At 39.1% G+C, this 17,721-nt stretch overlaps 1 protein-coding gene across 1 annotated transcript in view; it reads left to right on the forward strand.

Annotated features, from left to right (window-relative positions):
- Positions 1-17,721, forward strand: part of EYS (eyes shut homolog) — a 1,591,614-nt gene that overhangs the window by 1,450,685 nt on the left and 123,208 nt on the right. The window contains exon 34 of the mRNA XM_053222617.1: positions 7,888-8,060. Within this exon, the coding sequence (XP_053078592.1) occupies positions 7,888-8,060 (173 nt within the window). The remainder of the gene's footprint in view (positions 1-7,887; positions 8,061-17,721) is intronic.

Genomic DNA, 17,721 nt, shown 5'->3' on the forward strand with positions numbered 1-17,721 from the left:
AGAACTTTCTGGAAAGCCACACTTGGGAGTACTGCTGACCTTGCTAAGAATCCACTCACTGGGACACCTGAGTTTTGCAGGAAAGTCAGCTGGAACATAGGCTTAGTGGGAATTCCCCTGAGGAGGTGCTGCTGAAACTTGCTGGGGTGAGCACATGCCTCCAACAGGTGTTAAAAAAAAAAGGAGGAAAAGGCATCATCTACGCTAGGAAGAGAAACCCCTTCTTTTCTCAGTGTCACTCCAGTACATTTTCCACACCATAGCCCTAGAATGATAATTCTAAAACACAGTATGACTATTTCTTTGCCTAAAACTCCTTCAACGGGGTAAAAAGAAAGAAGGATGGAAAAATGAGTGCAAAATGAGTGGGAAGTCAAGGCTTGATGTTGCTGACTGCAACTTTATCTGTAGAGTGTGAAATGAAGTCATCTCATGTGAGTGTGGGACACAGGGCTTAGAGATTAGGAAAGATCTAAACAGTCAGTTTGTAGAAGGAAAGGAGTCAAAGCCAAAATTAATGCAAGCCTTCTGCCGAATGAATTGTGGATGTTATCTGGACTAACATAAATGTGTAAGATATGCTACAGGGAGGAAGCCACATGACTTGAAGGTCTACATTGGGTTTGGGACTGAGGAAATAATCTCTTGTATAATGGGTAAATGCTGAGTGGCAAATTTTATATTGTTCCCTATAATTGTATAGCAAACCTTATATCTGGACCTCAGAACTATAAGCTAAATATACCATGTGATTCAAGGGGTGGGCATTAAACATCTTTTTAGTCAATAGTCTCTGATCTGTATTATTCAGAACATTGACTCAGTATAAGGAGGTTTGGGACAGTTCCACATGTTCCCTCTTTGTGCTAAGTGGCAGACCCAAACTGTAGTGTGAGAGCAAACCTGACAAATCAACATTTTTAGAGGCAAGTCCTCTAAATTTCTTGCTTTTCCCCCACCAAAATTAGAGTATAAAGACCTGATGAAGGGCACCTGGGTGGCTCAGTGGGTTAAGCATCTGACTCTTGGTTTCAGCTCAGGTCATGATCTCACAGTTTTGTGAGTTCCAGCCCCACTCTCCCCCTCTCTCCCTCTCTCTTCCCCTCCACCACTCGTGCTATCTCTCTCTTTCAAAAAAATAAATAAAATAAATAACCTTAAAAAAAAAGACTTGATGAAAGGGAGGACCTGGAATAAGTGAGAAATTGAGATAAATTAAATTTCTTGGTGCAAATTGAGTGTAGGAATATAGTAACATTCATAAAGAATGTTTTAGTGTTTATAAATGTGTATCTTTACTATTCCTTATGTGTGTGCAGAATAAATCCCTCCCCCAGCAATTTTGTAGATATTTCTTAATATCAGAAAAGAACAATCATCAACACTGTATATGCTGTTTCCACCTCCCTGGCAACAGTTGAATTCACCATGGAAACAGTTGAGTAGAAATTGTATGTATGTGAACATTAGTGAGGTCAAGGGAATGGGTGAAACAGCACTTTGTTGGCTTAAATATTTTAAAAGAATTTTTGTTTCTTTTTAGGAGGAGTTAAAACTGCATTTTAAAAGCTTATACCAACTCTTCTAGTCTTAAATAGCCTCCAAATAGGCACATTATCCTCACAGGAAATTATCTGAGAACTCCAGAGCTTCATAAGAACTGCATTTACTGATTCTGTTATATTAAATCCTACCCAAATTGCCCTTACAGTGCAGGGGAGTGGAGACTGGCTAATTTTGCAATGAACACGAAATAAGAAAATCTATTATAAAATTGTTGCTTGGTCACAAAGTCTAATCTTAAAACCCTGAGATTTTTTTTTTAATTGGGGGAGGTAATTTTAAACGTTGAAATGCTACAATAATTCAACAATTATTAATGCATCCTTTTGTTTTTATTTTATTTTTAATGTTTATTTTTGAGAGAGACAGAGTGTGAGGAAGGGAGGGGCAGAGAGATAGGGAGACACAGATTCTGAAGCAGGCTCCAGGCTCTGAGCATCAGCACAGATCCCGATGCGGGGCTCAAACTCACCAACCATGAGATCGTGACTTGAGCTGAAGTCAAATGCTCATCCCCCTTAGCCACCCGGGCATGACCCGATGCATCCTTTTATTTTCTCACCCTATGACACCCTCTACCTCATGCTTTTTTCCCAACCCACTTCTCTTTGTGCCAGATTTGTTTCTCTTGCTCTTATCCCACCATTAACTGATTCAGATTCAATTAATTGTATGTTTCATCCATGCCCACCTCCTTTCTGTAACATGTAACGAGCAGTTCATCATTGCCAAGTACTGTGCAACGCACATTCTCATGTATATCCCATTTAAATTATTTAGATTATGGCCACTTTTGCCATGTTAGCTCCCTGTCTGGGGTTTAATATTTTCTGAGGTTCCTCCCTTGGAAGCAAATCTTTAACTCCATTTCAGAAGGACTAGTGGTTCCCACGGTAAAAGAAATGGAAAAGATATCTCTTGCTGGAAAGGAAATTTCTGATCATCCTTCTCCACCAATGAAGAACATTTTACAAAGTGAACCATGGCGTTAAGAGAGAGAAGGAAGGGTAGGGGAAGAGAGATTATAACATAAATTCAATCTCCCTTCACAAAATATCCACAGGATTGAATTGGACAGATCCTAGAACATGAGGAGACAAAAATATTTTATATTGTTGTGAATTACCCTTATTTTGTGTATTATCTCTTTACATGTGATTCTATAACTTTATTATTGCTCATATCCTTTTTCAACTTCTTTGTTTCTACCCTTAATAAAATCTTTTTAATCAAAGATAAAAGCCCCTAAAGCTGAAGGACATTTTCCCTGAGCTCTCCATCTGAGGGTATATTATATAGACTATGTTTCTTTAAGGTCACTTTCTAGGCCGCCTTAAGATAATTTTGGCTTTGCATTTTTTTTCTATTATTTTCACATTTGGCTACTTTCAAAAAGAAAAAATGAAAAATGTCAAATATGATGGCGTGCCTTACCTCAAGAAATAACATCGTTGTAGGCACCTCTGTCCTAGAGGCAAACTATCTATGGATGTTGCAACACAGATTCTCCACACAGAGCTGACAACTCATTTGAAAGGAGTTCAACACTGTTAACAAGACTGGGGGTTGGGCCAGGGGGTTCATGGGTATTGCTTTATAATCAGCAGACTCATTGTGGTGCCAGAAATTCATGAAAAAGGAAGGAAAGTTCCATTTGAACCACAGCTACTTGGGATCTCATTTGCATTCTTAAGCCGGTGCTGTGGTGCTATAAATAGAAGAGCCTATACATAGAGATGGGTTATTTCTGCCAATAGTGATTTTATTTTTTAGAAGCATCTAGAGACATTATTCATAAGGACTCATTTCTGTTCACTTTCCTGCCGAGAATTTCCCTCTCTTGACACTGTGGGTGGTCAACTTTGAAATCTGCTAATGATCCATTAGATACAAAGAATGCAGGAAGAGATATTTATTTTTTTAAGTTAATACATGCAGGAGTCCTTTTAGTTGTAGAAAATTTTCAGGCATCTGGCTGTTATGTAAATAGGGGCATCCTTTTCAAGCCAGCATCTTTTGATTTTTTTAATCAGCTAAATTTTCTAAAGATAATTTTTAATACCCGTAGAAACTTAACGACAGTCATTTGATATGCTAACCATATTGTGACTTGTAATTGAGTATGCTATAATAGTTACAGTGCCAAAATATACAGATGTTTGCATACACTTAGATAGGTAGTATTTTTTTAACTAAGCTTTAAAATGACTGAGTGAATGTTTTCCTACTTCGTGTTGTTGTTAAGTGTAATATACATGCATATATATGCATATAATATACATACATAATATACATACATAAAGTAGACCCTATATGGCACTAGTAAAATAAAAACCCTCTAATCGTTGTACTTCAGTGGATAAATATTGTATTTTCAGATATATGTTAGTCAAAAGCTAAAATGTAGCCCCAAAAGAGAAAATTACAATGCCCTGGCATCCTGCTAAAGACCCAGTAGTAACTAATGCCCATCAAGCTTTTACTTTGGTGAGAAAATTTGTCTCAAGGGAGCTGACTTTTGCAGGAAGTAAGCTATGCAGGATCACATGATGACATTTTTAAAACACAGAATCACGGGCATCACTCTACATCTCCTAAATCAAAATCTCAGAGGCAAGGGCAGCACAGGAATCTGCATTTTAAAAGCCATGGGGAGATTCACTGGTAACATTCTGTGGTGCCAGTCCGCAGAGCAGCTTTTAGAAGCTATTGACATTTGAATCCACATGTTACAGAGCTAAGGCCTTAAAATCCTTGCTCACTGCCTAAATTCCCTTTCACATACCTGTGCTGTGTTTTACAAAGATTAGTTCGTGCACTTATGCTATCTTCCCAAACAAGAGCAGAGCGAGTCTTATTTATTCCATGGTACCTGGCTCTTTCCATGACATAGGTGCCCAGCAAATATTGGTTGACAGGAATTGGGATTACATTTGGTGTTATGGTTTACAGGTAAGAACTTCACTCAAAGGAAGACTTGCAAAAACAGTTTTCTATGTAGTTCACAGGTCTGTGAAGGGTAAGATTTTTAGAACTTTTTCAAATTAAAAAAGTGTATTACATGTAAATATATTCTCCCATATCTAATTATACAGGGTCCAATAAGTTCACAGGAAGTTACAACATTTAAAGTAAATGGGGTCAAGGAGGGTGACATTGTTTTAATTACTGGTTCCAAACATGGAAGGTTACCTGAGGTCCTTCAGGCTTAGGGCACTTACTTTCTTGGTCAGCATTGCCAATTGCTTCAGGGTGTGGCGAGGTATCCTTTGAGTTAAGTTAACAGCAAACACATTTGACTTGCTAGTTTTTGAAGAAGTTGGGATTTAGTAATGGGATCTTTGGCAAGATCTGACTAGGAGAAGCCTTTGGGTCCAGGTGTAATGCAGCTGGTAGCAAAAATAGATTTTATTAAAACTATTGGTGAAATATCTGGCACTCCAGGAACTATTTTGGAACTTGAAGGTACAATTTGAAGTGAAATGTATGGAGGCATCATCATCTCAGTTGGTTAAAGCTAACTCTTTCTAATGAAGTGCTGATGGAATACCAAGATGGACAAGAGGGCTCTGGACACTTGCTCATGGTTAGCGAGATAAGGTGGTCTTCCCCTTCCGCAGAGCGTTTTCTATAGAATTTCCATTTCTCTCTCTGCTCTGTCTGCCTGCTGATGTACAGATGCACGCAGTTAGTCATCTCCACGTGAATTTATAACAACCAACTTCTTCCAACACCTGATGAAAGCAAAAAGGAAATGAGGCTTGATTGATCAATAGGACATGATTAAAATTAGTGCTTTCCTCGGTTTTTAACAGAAAAGTGTCTTTCCCACATTTCAAATCTGGTTAGGTCTATATGATTAAAGCACTTATATCAATCAATATTTAGATTCGTTTGACTTCATATATGTGGCCTTCTCCTTTACTATAAAAAGACTAATTTGGTTTTTCCAGAATGCAGCTTTCAAGAGTTTTACACTCCAAGACTTTATCCCAGAATACAGATGCTTTATACTAAGCTTTCAATTCCAGGTTAGGTGAGTGGAGGTGAAATTATATGAGATTTATCCATGGCCCCCAAAAACCTTAAGTTCCTAACTAACACTTTAAGTCACACCAGAAGGTGTGACTTTCCCCAGTGCTTTCACTGTACCTTCCAGGTTGTCTGGCTATGCTTTTACCACTATTCTCGGGTGAGAAGGAGGAGCATTGGCTCAAGGGTCCTCAAAATTTTGTTTTGTAATACAGCCCCAAAATAGAAGAGTTTTTTAGGGTACTTTATAACCATCTTAGTGGCACTGATTCTTAATTTTGGACCATTTCTGAAATCCTGAGATTCTGTATTTGTCCACTCTATGTAAAATACTATGCAAGTTGCCATGAAAGTTATTGTGAAAAAATAAGCACACTAACCCAATCAAAGGAGGGACACAGAGACTTAGAGCACAGTGAAGGGAGGCTTTAATCAACGTTCTTGCCAGAGCAGGTGTCTGATGGACAGGCATACTTGAGGCAGTTACAGCAGGCAATTTATCTCCAAGCATGCAAGTCCCTCCCCTGATTCCTCATTGGCTGAGTCCTACAGAGATTACAGCCTTACCCTGAAGTTGCCTATGCCCATGTAAGGCAAAAAGTAGTCTGATTGGAACAAATGTACATTCCCTGAATTGCCACAGAGACTTCAGTTTTTTGGCCCATGGTCATTACAAAGCCCATGAAATGGAGAGGAGGAAGAAGAACCAGGAAGTGAAGTGTCTCAGGTTTTGGGACTCCATTGTGGGGGGAAGGAGGTCGCACATATTTCCAATAGGTTCTAAACCTATTGTTAACTAGACAGCACAGCTTGTATTTGGTATTTCTGAAAATGAGTCATCTCACTTATTTCTCATAGTTATAAAATGAGTAAATTATTCGTCACCCGTGTTTGGCCCCTTAAGAGTCAAGAGAGCCTCTGAGGGTCTCAAGACCTCACCTGCCAAAGCTAGATTTACCTGTTATCTGATACATAAGTTCTTTCCACCGTGTTTTATCCCATTTCCCCAGTCCCTTACATTGGCACTACCAGGCATCAGCTCTCTATTCTCAGCCAGGCTCTCCCTTCTGAATGGGCAGGTGCCACAAGCAGCTACATGGCAACCTCAACAGTAAAAGCCAGTCAGCTGTTTTGGCCCTGTGTTCACCCTGCACTCAATTGGTAGCATTGACACCAAGAGTGGGAGTCTGCCTTCCGCGTCAGCATAGACTGGGAATAGGGGAGGAGTGAATCTGCATAGGCAAGCTGGGGCTACCTTTACTGTTGATGTTTTTTTAATGTTTATTTATCTTTGAGAAACAGACACAGAGCACGAGCAGGGGAGAGGCAGAGAGACAGGTAGACACAGAATCTGAAGCAGGCTCCAGGGTCTGAGCTGTCAGCACCAAGCCTGCATCTCAAACCCACGAACGTTGATATCATGACCTAAGCCGAAGTCTGAGGCTCAACTGACTGAATCACCCAGGCACCCCGAGCTACCTTTACTTTAAAAGGGAGAAAAAGGGGCACCTGGGTGGCTCAGTTGGTTAAGCATCCAACTCTTGATTTTGGCTCAAGTCATGATCTCTAAGAGCACAAAGCCTTCTTGGGATCCTCTCTTTCCCTCTCTCTCTGGCCTTCTCCCAACCTCTCTCAAAAACAAAGGTTGGCAGGTGGAGGAAATAGATGCAGGGAAGGCAGAAGCACCAGATTCCTGGTCACCATCCCCTCTGGAGAAGGCATGCAGGTGGATGAGCACAGTTTTCAGCTCTGGTTTCACAGGCACCCTAGCCTGGGGCCCTGGGAGTTGTTTAGTCATTATGCTCCCCACTGTGCCTTTCTTTGTGAGCTACCTCAAGGGTGGCTGTTGGAGGACTTCTCCTCAGTGGAGGAAGCTTATCACCAGCTTGAAATTCTCCTCAGGTTGCATCTAAGACATTTTCTTCTAATAGACATTTGAAGCACTTTACTAAGGCAGCGCCACACATATTTAATGAAGTCCTAAAAAGGCACCTAGTGCGCAGTAAAAGGTGAGGTAAATCAAAAATAAAAATAGATGGCTTAAAATAGAATTCATGGCCTCAGGCAAACTATAAAGCTGCTAATCTGCTTTCAATGCGAAGTGCACAGCTACAAATACTTCACAGTTGAAAAACACTGAGAAAGGAAGACAAGGTGCAGCTTTTAATTTATGTGTGTGTGTGTGTGCGCACGCGCGCACGCGTGCGTCCGAATGAATGCATGCGCGAATCCACCTGTGTGTAAAGGATCATTGTTTTCTGATTGGTTTTATAATTCCTTTTCCCTTTTCAGTGACAGTGAAAACTGGTTTTGTGAGTGTCCAAGGCTGTACTCAGGCAGGATGTGCCAGTTTGCAACCTGTGAAAACAGTCCATGTGGAAACGGTGCTACCTGTGTTCCTAAATCCAGGATAGATTCCCTCTGCCTCTGCCCTTATGGGAGGTCTGGGCTCCTCTGCACGGAAGGTAAGAGTATTTGATTATTAAGCATTGAGCACCGCAAAAGGAGATGAGGAGCATAGAAGTCACTCACAGAAATCAAGGACAGCACCTGACTGATCAAATATGTCTAATCATTCCCTTGGTTCTTTCCAAGTCAATCGAGACAAGACCTGTTAATGAGACTAATCCCTGAGCGTGTATTTCTCACAGCCATCGTGTAATTACAAAGGAGGTAATGAGTTTACCCTGAGGTTAGACTATGGAAAATCTCTGTAGTATAAAATCTCAAAGTCATTCTAGTGCTCAGAGTAACAAGGAAAATCAGATGCAATACATGAAATCAAAATATTTGATGTCATTTTGGAAAACTGAGGCAACAATATTAACAGATCTCTGTATTGTAGACCAGTCATTTTTTGTTTAAAGACAATAAACCCCGTGATACAGTTATTATATAGCAAGAAACAAAATCACAAATAATATCCATGTGGCTCTCCTTCAGAAAATCCTAAATTACAAAAAGGTACAAGATGCTGTAAGATTGTTTTAGGAAGCAGCTTGCCAAAGAATGTAATGTTAGCTTTGATATACAGAAATAAATATCAATTTAAATCTTTCTAGAAATAATTAAAAGTATTTGGTATCAATATTTTATCAACTCAGGGTAGGAATTGTTTCATCTTTATTTTGCCCACAAAAATTTTTAAAAACAAAGTCTACCCCTTTGGTGCTAGTGGTATTTGTTACCAAATTCTGGAGTAAGTCTACCAAAATGAGCACAGGTCCCTATGCCCCAGGTATACAACAAAACAAACAGATCTTACCTGCTCCGACTCATCAAAAAGTTGGAGCACCACACCCTGATATAACAGGTGTGAAAATTGAAATGACTGAAAAAAGAATTCATAACTAAAAAGTATTGAAAGGAGGGAATTGAGACAACGGATTTTTATGTAGCTGGGAGAAGGGGAGTTAAGAAGTACTGAGTTTCATTCTCTATGTGGAAGGTTATATTAGAAGTTAGCCAAGTCATTTTGTAATAAGAAAAGGTATCATAGACTGGATGGAATTGAAATTTTGTCCTTTCCAATAAAAACCTCATGCTTCTTAGATAGAACCATTCTATCAAGCTATTGAAAAATACAGTTGGTCACAAAAATTTTTATTACTAAAAGGTGAATCATCAGTTTTGCTTCCTCGTTGAAAATCAGACTTACCACATGAAATAAGAAGTGAAAATTTATAAGAACGTCTTCACATATTTACAAAAAAAAATTGTTTTCTCCTATCTTTTGGTCTCAGTAGGGCTCAGAGATGCAGCAACTTATATATTATTGAGACAAGAAATATTAGACAAAATTTGTTAGACTCTCTGTTTCATTGTAGGTAAGAAGGAATTCCTACATGCACCCATCCAGAGGAATTTCTCAAAACAGCCTATCCATTAATATATTCCACAAATGTGCCAGAGTAATTTGAGATTCCTACCCTCATGGAGCTTTTCTTCTAATTGAGAAGATTAAAAGAAAATAAAAATGGCTCAAGACACAATATAAAGTGTATGAAAAGATTTATGAAGGAAATAAACAAGGAGCATAGAGAGTAAGCAGGGTGGGGGGAGCGAGGGTACTGTTCCAGACAGGTGCTCATGATAAGAGCGACTCCAAAAAGGGAGAGACTGTGCTAAAGCCTATAGAATGCAGAGTATGACCTATGAAAACCAGGAAAACAACTATTAGAGCAAAAGTTTCAGAAAAATGGAAGACCCTTAAGAGAGATAGAACCTACCTTTTTTGAAGAATGGAAAGGTGCTAGTCTAGCAGAGCAAGAGAGAAAAGCATATCTGACGTGAGCAGAGCCTACATCATGTAGGGTCTCAGGCACATGGGAAGGTTTATTGGCTTTTAATTCTCAGTGCCTTAAGAAGCCACTGGAAGATTTTATTTTATTTTTAATTTTTATTTATTTCTGAGAGACAGAGACAGAGCATGAGCGGGGGAGGGGCAGAAAGAGAGGGAGACAGAATTTGAAGCAGGCTCCAGGGTCTGAGCTGTCAGCACAGAGCATGATGCGGGGCTCGAACGCACAAAAACTGTGAGATCATGACCTGAGCTGAAGTCGGACATTTAACCAACTGAGCCACTCAGGTGCCCCGCCACTGGAAGATTTTAAAGAGGCAAGTGGTGTATATGTATTTGTTAAAACAATTCTGACTGCAGTATATTGATTTTAAAAGGCTTTTGTCAGTGACCCTGATGAGAGATAATTTTGCCTATGACCAGGATGATGGTGGTGGAGATGGAAATAAGTGGATGAATTTGAGATCTATTCTGGAGACAGAACTGATAGAACTTGCAGGAAAGTGTTTGAGAAGTGCTGAATCAAGAACATCTAGATTTCTCTATTTGATTGGACTATGGGTAGATTATAGTGCCATGAGGAGGACTGAGGGCATAACAGGGGTTTTATAGGGCATTATTGGGACGTAAACAAGAGTTTTATTGGGTACAGATGAAGGAAGAGATACCTGTTAGATATCGAAATGGAGAAGACATGTAGGCAATCAGATAAATGATCCTCAGGCTCAGGGGAAAGAAAGGTCATGACTAAAGATACAATTTGGAGAGTCATCAAAATAGAGGCAGTGGTCAACACCATAGAACCAGAAATTGTCTGAGGAAAATGTATAGACAAAGAGAAGAAGAGGGCTGAGGACCAACCCCCTCCAAGATTCCAATATTTAGGGATCTAGTAAAGGAGAGAAAGCCATGTGAAGTACCAGTACCATCCCCCAGACAAGCATCCCCCCCCCATCATCTTTCAGCCCATAAATATCACTCCTCTTGTGATGTTGCATTGTATTAGCCTAAGTTCCCCCATCAAAGCAGAACCTGGATAAAGAATTACATTCAAGTAGTTTATTTTGGAAATGATCTCAAGAAACAGGAGTGTAGTAAAGACTTGGAATAAAACAGGAAAGGGGAGACAGTACAGAGGTGTCTTACGGAATTGAGTCAGGGACAGCTATTATTGATTCTCCTGGGACCTTATGAGGAACTATCTAAAATGAGTCTCAAAATTGTCTGCTCTTATGAGGAAATATATAGAATGAGTCTGAGAATTGCCTGCCCCAAGGGACAAAAGAGAGAAGCATTTAACCATTGACTCGTGGTTCCTTTTGATTGAGGATTGCTCTACAGGACCTTAATTTTCCCACACTTCTCCATTGCCATAGAAAACTGGCAAGTGTGCAAGCTCTTGCAGGCATCTCAGGCAGGCCAAAGCACCAGAGAAGCTGGGGATCAAGGAAGGAGTGCTTAACATATCAACATTCCCTAAACAATCACGAAAATGCCCACTCAAAGTGTCAGCTCCTTCCAGGAATCATCTTTGCATCCAGCAGGCATCAAGGCTTTCTTTACTCCCCCAACTAGCATGAGGTAGTGCCCCATATCATTTCTTAGACCATTCACTGGTCAGTCTCATGTCCAGGAGATTTCTCTAGAACATGCTGAATCTGTATCTATTCAATAGAGAAAAGCATAGAACTAACTGATAAGCATAGTTGTTGCCCAGTTGCAAGTACACGTGAGAAAAGGCACAGAATAATATCCAAAACTCCCTTTTTATCTTTGCCTTTGTGTTAATACCAGAGGATAAAAAATCAGCTAGTTTTATCAGCAGTCGTCTTTGCTACATAGCACTTTTCTTTTAGATTATAGCCATATCTACCATACTAATATATTCTTTGGGGGATAATAGAAAATATAATTATGACGTTTCCTACCTTGTTGATGTTTCCACTGGGGAATTCATTCTGAGGCAATCATGGCAGTGGTGATGGGAGCCAAAATAAACAAACACTGCAAATGGAAAATTCGCAGCTGCCTTCCTTTGTAAAGTGCTTTACTCTCCACATTTGTGCTTCTCATTCACACTTCCTGTTGCCTCTTTCTATGCAGGAATAATCTCTTCTTGTTTTCTTAACCACATCATTTTAAAGGCAGGGGGGCAGGGGGACACTTTATCTTATGTCTTGCCCTCTCTGTCTTTTCTAAAAATATGGCTTAATTTACCTTATCTTCCCCACCTACAGCTCTCAATGGAACATGGCTTTTGAAGAAAGCAGTGTAACATGCAGATTAAGAGCCTAGGCCCTGGAATCAGTGTGACTAGGTTAAAATCCCCATTCTACTACTGACTAGACTATGGTATGATCTTGGGCAAGTCACCTGATCTCTCTGTATTTCACCTTCAAGGGGTCTAATAATAGAACCTAAATTACAGAGTTCATGAGAATTAAAGGAGATAATTCATGTAAATTGCTTAACACATCACTGGACATATAGAAAATACTTTTTATAAGAGAGTTCAAACCAGGCTTCTGATACTCACAGAGAAATGCCGTATCTTGTCATTATGGGAAAGAAGGCTGGATTTCCATCCTCCCTAGAAAGAAAACTCTATAGAATGTCAAAAGAAATCAAAATTAATTTCCTTTCAAGAATTTTTCTAAGTTGGTGACACTCTTCATGGTGATTAGAGACAAGCCAGGGGTATTACAAAGTCAGGTAGGAAAGCAGCGCTCCAGGGATACAGATAATCACCAGGCTATTTAAGGACATGATACCTCTATAAAGCAGCTTAATGTCAGGCTGGCATTTTGTAATGGCATATTTCAAGTACATGTAATTTTGTCATGTAAGCTCGTAACTCTTTTGATAGCATCCACTCTGATATGATCCAGCTTTTTCTCTCCGACTCAACAGCTGTTTGATTACCCTGCTGTTCAACCCATCTCAATATCCCTCATTTCTCTCCATGTTTAAATTCTATATTTTCCAGCTCCTGGTTACAAAGAAATGTTAAAAGATCAAGCCCAACCCCATAGGGGAACAAGGAGACAGGGGTGATTGTGGCCACACAAGAAAGCACTCAGGAAAGTAATTCCTCTTGCTTAGGGTTGAAGGCAACCTTTGAGCGTCCTGCATTTTTTCTTCCTTAAGAACTGAGGGAATTGCCTCTCCTTTTGCTCACTGGGAAAGTTCACACCTCCGCCTTTTACCTTTTTTTCTATTTCAGCATCTGTAGAGAGGAAAAGTTAGATTGGCACATCTAAAAAAGTAACACTTAAATGTATATATTATTGTATACTGGAATGTTCTTGAAAAAACAGCTTTGATGGACTCCTGCAATCCAACCCACTGACAATGAATTAGCACCTTTCTTCCATCTATGCAAGTGGCAGTCCTAGCAGAGCAAAGTACAGTTATTGTTCCAATAATTACTACCAGTACTATGTGTTTATAAGCAAATGAGTGTGTGTGTGTGTGTGTGTGTGTGTGTGTGTGTGTGTACATACCTGGGAAAGATTTCTTAACCACAGTCTTTCATTAGGTTTAGAAATTGCTTACGTGTCTATAGTTATTGCTGTTATGTTCTCTAAAGGCATTATGCTTCCTACCAGTGAGTGGTGTTGGATTTAGTTACATACACGCATGCACACACCCCTATTAAAAACAAGATAGTAAGGTATTTTGACTTGGGAAATTATATTAATTCTGGCAGTCTGTCAGTCACTCAACCAATATATTCCCTCTTTATTTATCAATACATTCTGATTGTTTTGAGGGCAGAAATGTACCCAGCTAAAATTTCCCAGCCACATGGGGTGCCTCAGTGGCTCAGTGGGTTAAGTGTCCGACTTCAGATCAGGTCATGATCTCAACTGTTTGTGAGTTTGAGCCCCACATCGGGCCCTGCCCTGAGAGCTCAGAGCCTGGAGCCTGCTTCAGATTCTGTGTCTCCTTCTCTCTCTCTGTCCCTCTCCCACTCATGTTCTGTCTGCCTCTGTCTCTCAAAAATAAACATTAAAAAATAAATAAATAAAATAAAATAAAATAGAAGTCCCAGCCTCCCTTAAAACAATGTTGCTATAGGATTAAATTACGATAACTGGATATAAGAAGAAGTGTTAGAGTATTGTATTGACCTCTGGAAAAGCCCCTGAAGAGTGGCATGACCCCCAGCCTTGCTTCTTTTTTAGGCTCATTCTAAACCTAGAATGTGTATGAGGTGACTCAAATTCCAGAAGTCATCTTGGTTCATAAAGTGACCTTGAAAATACATGCTAAAATGGTGAAACAAAAACATGAAAAAGCTTAAATTCCTGATAACCATAAAACTACCATACCATACAGGGTTTGTCTAACATCACACTTTCTGTTAATGAGGGAGAAATAATCTATTTTGTTCAAACCTCTGTTATTTTGACGGCACCTGGATGGCAGAGTCAGCTAGGCAACCAGCTCTTGGTTTCAGCTTAAGTTATGATCTGTGATTTGTGGGATTGAGCCTCACGTTGGGCTTTGTGCTGACAGCATGGAGCCTGCTTGGGATTCTCTCTCTCCCTCTCTGCCCCTCCCCCGCCAAAATAAATAAATAAATGTAAAAAAAAAACTCCATTATTTTGTTATACATTATTTGTTATATGTAGCTAAACCTAATTTTTACTAATACAATCAGTGTCAAGGTTTCACTTTCACTGAACTTTATAACCTGATATGTTTTCTCAAATATTTCTGATTTTATTCATAAGCCCTTAGATTCCCTCTCAAAGAAAGAGAAAAGTATGAGATTTTTGTATCTTCTCTTCTTTCAGTCTAGAAGATTTTACAACTTTATAAAATATATTTTGCAACCCAGCAAGAGTGTGGTATGAAAATTATTCCAATATTGTTAAAAAATATCAAAGTAAGCAGCAAAATGAAAACTATTTTTGCAAATTAGAAAAATAATAAGAAAGCAAATCTTAGATCTTACTTATGAAACATTACCTCTCATTTTAAAAGTACCCTCATGGGCCAATTTCTAATCATCACACTAAATGAAAAATTAAATTAGTTCGTAGATTTTCACATCTCAGTTCCTAGGAAGGCATGCAGCTAATATTATCTGCTTTTAAGCAGAGAACAAAGAATATTCACTATCAAACTCTTAACTGTTTGTCTCTGGAACACTGTCAGTAGAATACTCAACTGTAAAGGCCAAATGTTCCTTTTGTTCATTCCAGCACTTTGTCATTATTTAGCAACCTCACAGAATTTTCCCTACCAACACAAGCATTTCCTGCTTATTAAAAATGTCTTTAAAATGGATAGACTATGCACAGGAGTAGAATTGTCTGTCCTGAATATATTTATGGCAAGTTGATTTTGTAGACGTTTGTGGAAATGTAACCCTCTGCAGTTTATCCCATAGCTCACCAGAGAATTTAACTTTGCAGGTCTGTCAGCCCAGACCCTCCCACAAAGAGTCAATTTTTTTTGTATCAAATGAATACTGTCAGATCCTACCACACCTATCAGGTTATGGTTGGTCAGTTTAAGAGCTGTGCTAATGGGATGCACCTGCCAGTTACCAAGCAATGGAGAGCACAAACACATTTGTTGCACGTTAAAAAATTCTTCACAGAAATGGAAAATTGATTAGAGTCTGAGTAAATATATGCGACATGGAAAACTGTAAAGTCAACATTTTATGAAGAGGCAATGGAATTTATTGATTGTTAGGAAAGAAATAAACAGGGGTGGAGATGCCTGTATGTGATGTAAATTGCCTACCATTCTATACGATGATTAGCAGTTACTCAGTTCAAGGGGTTTTTTGTTTGCTTGTTTATTTCCACTGACACTCTCACATCGCCTTTTCGAATATTTTGTCATTCCATGACTTTGTGCTTGAAAATGGCTTTCTATTTCCCTTAGGCTGAGGTAAGAACTGCTTAAAATAAAGCACAAACCTGACATGGGAAAATCCCCACCTTCTCCTCTAGCCCTCTTATTCACCCTCTGTCAGGTCAAACTATTTTGTATTTATCTTTTAAATATTGGCCATATATTATACCAGCCCTCCCTCATACAGTAAGCTCTATAAAGGTAGATATCACATCTGTCTTGGCCATCACCATACCTGTGGAGTGGCAAATGTTGCCTGGCAGATGGTAGGCTCTCAATTTTTTGCTGAATTGAAAATGATCTGAAAGTTCTTTAGAATATTCATGTAAGCTGTTACCCTGAGCCTACTACTATTATGACTATTACTTGGGATCTGGTCAATAAGTATTTATCAAATTGAAAAAATAAACCAATAAAACAATCAATAAATGAATAATCTAATATAGAAAATTTCCAAAAGTATGTTCCACATCACACTAGTGTGGTAAGGTAACCCATAAAAAAGAGTTTGTTGAAATGAACTCAACATCTACTGAGCACTTCCTATATGCCAGACCCTCAGCTAAGTACTTTACCTTCATCTTCCTACATGACCCATGTAATAACACAATTAAGTATGTCATTATTTCCATTGTGCAGATAGGGAAACTTAAATAACCAGTCCAGGGTGGTGGTCGGTTCAGTCAGTTGAGGGTCTGACTCTTGATTTTGTAATGATCCCAGGACCGTGGAATCAAGTCCTGTGTCAGGCCCCATGCTGAGTGTGGAGCCTACTTAAGACTCTCTCTCTCTCTCCGTCTGTCCCTCTCCCTCTCTGTCTCTTGAAAAAAAAAATAATAACAATTAATATTTAAAAATTAAAAAAAAATTTAAGTAGCCAGTCAAAAGTGAAATAGTTCATGAGTGGTGGGTAGATCTGGAATCCAGATGTCTCTGACTTCAGCCTTTCTTTAAAACATCATATAGTACTCTGCCCCTTTTTTAGGAATTCAGGTGTATAGCAGCACAGTGAAGTCTATTGGAAGTCCTGTAATAACACAATGTTAAGCCAAGGAGCTCTTCTTTCTCACAGAGCAAGCCTTTCATAGAATACACTGGAGTTGCTCCCAAAGTGGTATATGTATACTCCACTGTGGCATTGGAAGAAAATATTAGTTCTCTTTTTTACCTCAATCTTTGAATTTCTACTTCTGTGTTTTATGATGTCCATATTATATTAGTATATTAATACACTAACAACAATTTTAAATAAATAATATATATGAGCCATGATCTAAAAAGTTTAGAGACCTTTCCCTTTCAAACACGGCGTGACATTTTTGTTAATTACATTGATTTCATAGAAGTAATTTAGAGAAGCTGATTTCAAATTATGGTTGAAATGTTTGGGGGTCGGGGGTGCCTCGGTGGCTCAGTCAGTTAAGTGTCCAACTCTTGATTTTGGCTTAGGTCATGATCTCACGATTGTAAGATGGAGCCCTCATCTGGCTCTGTGCTGGGTGTGGAGCCTGCTGAGATTCTCTCCTTCTCCCTCTGCCCCTCCTCTGCTTGTGTGCTCTCTCTCTTCTCTCTCTGAAAGAGAGAAAGGAAGAGAGAAAGAAAGAAAGAAAGAGAGAGAGAGAGAGAGAGAGAGAGGAAGGAAGGAAGGAAGGAAGGAAGGAAGGAAGGAAGGAAGGAAGGAAGGAAGGAAGAAAAAGAAAAAGAAAGACAGGTCTGGGATATTTAATATGTAAAATTTATTATATAGTTCCAGTTGGCTTATATTGTTAAAACAATGGAGTGGCATATTCAAAATCTGTTTATTTATGTTTTTAAAGTACATTAAAACCACCCACTCACCGCAATACAATTAAATTTACTTAAATTTGCATTCTCTAAGCTCATGGTAACTGAGCTGTGGAAAAGACAGTAAGAAGACTATGGATGCAGGAGTAGAGTGACTACTGCTT

Source organism: Acinonyx jubatus, chromosome B2 (genome assembly GCF_027475565.1).
Source record: "Acinonyx jubatus isolate Ajub_Pintada_27869175 chromosome B2, VMU_Ajub_asm_v1.0, whole genome shotgun sequence".
NCBI lineage: Eukaryota > Metazoa > Chordata > Mammalia > Carnivora > Felidae > Acinonyx > Acinonyx jubatus.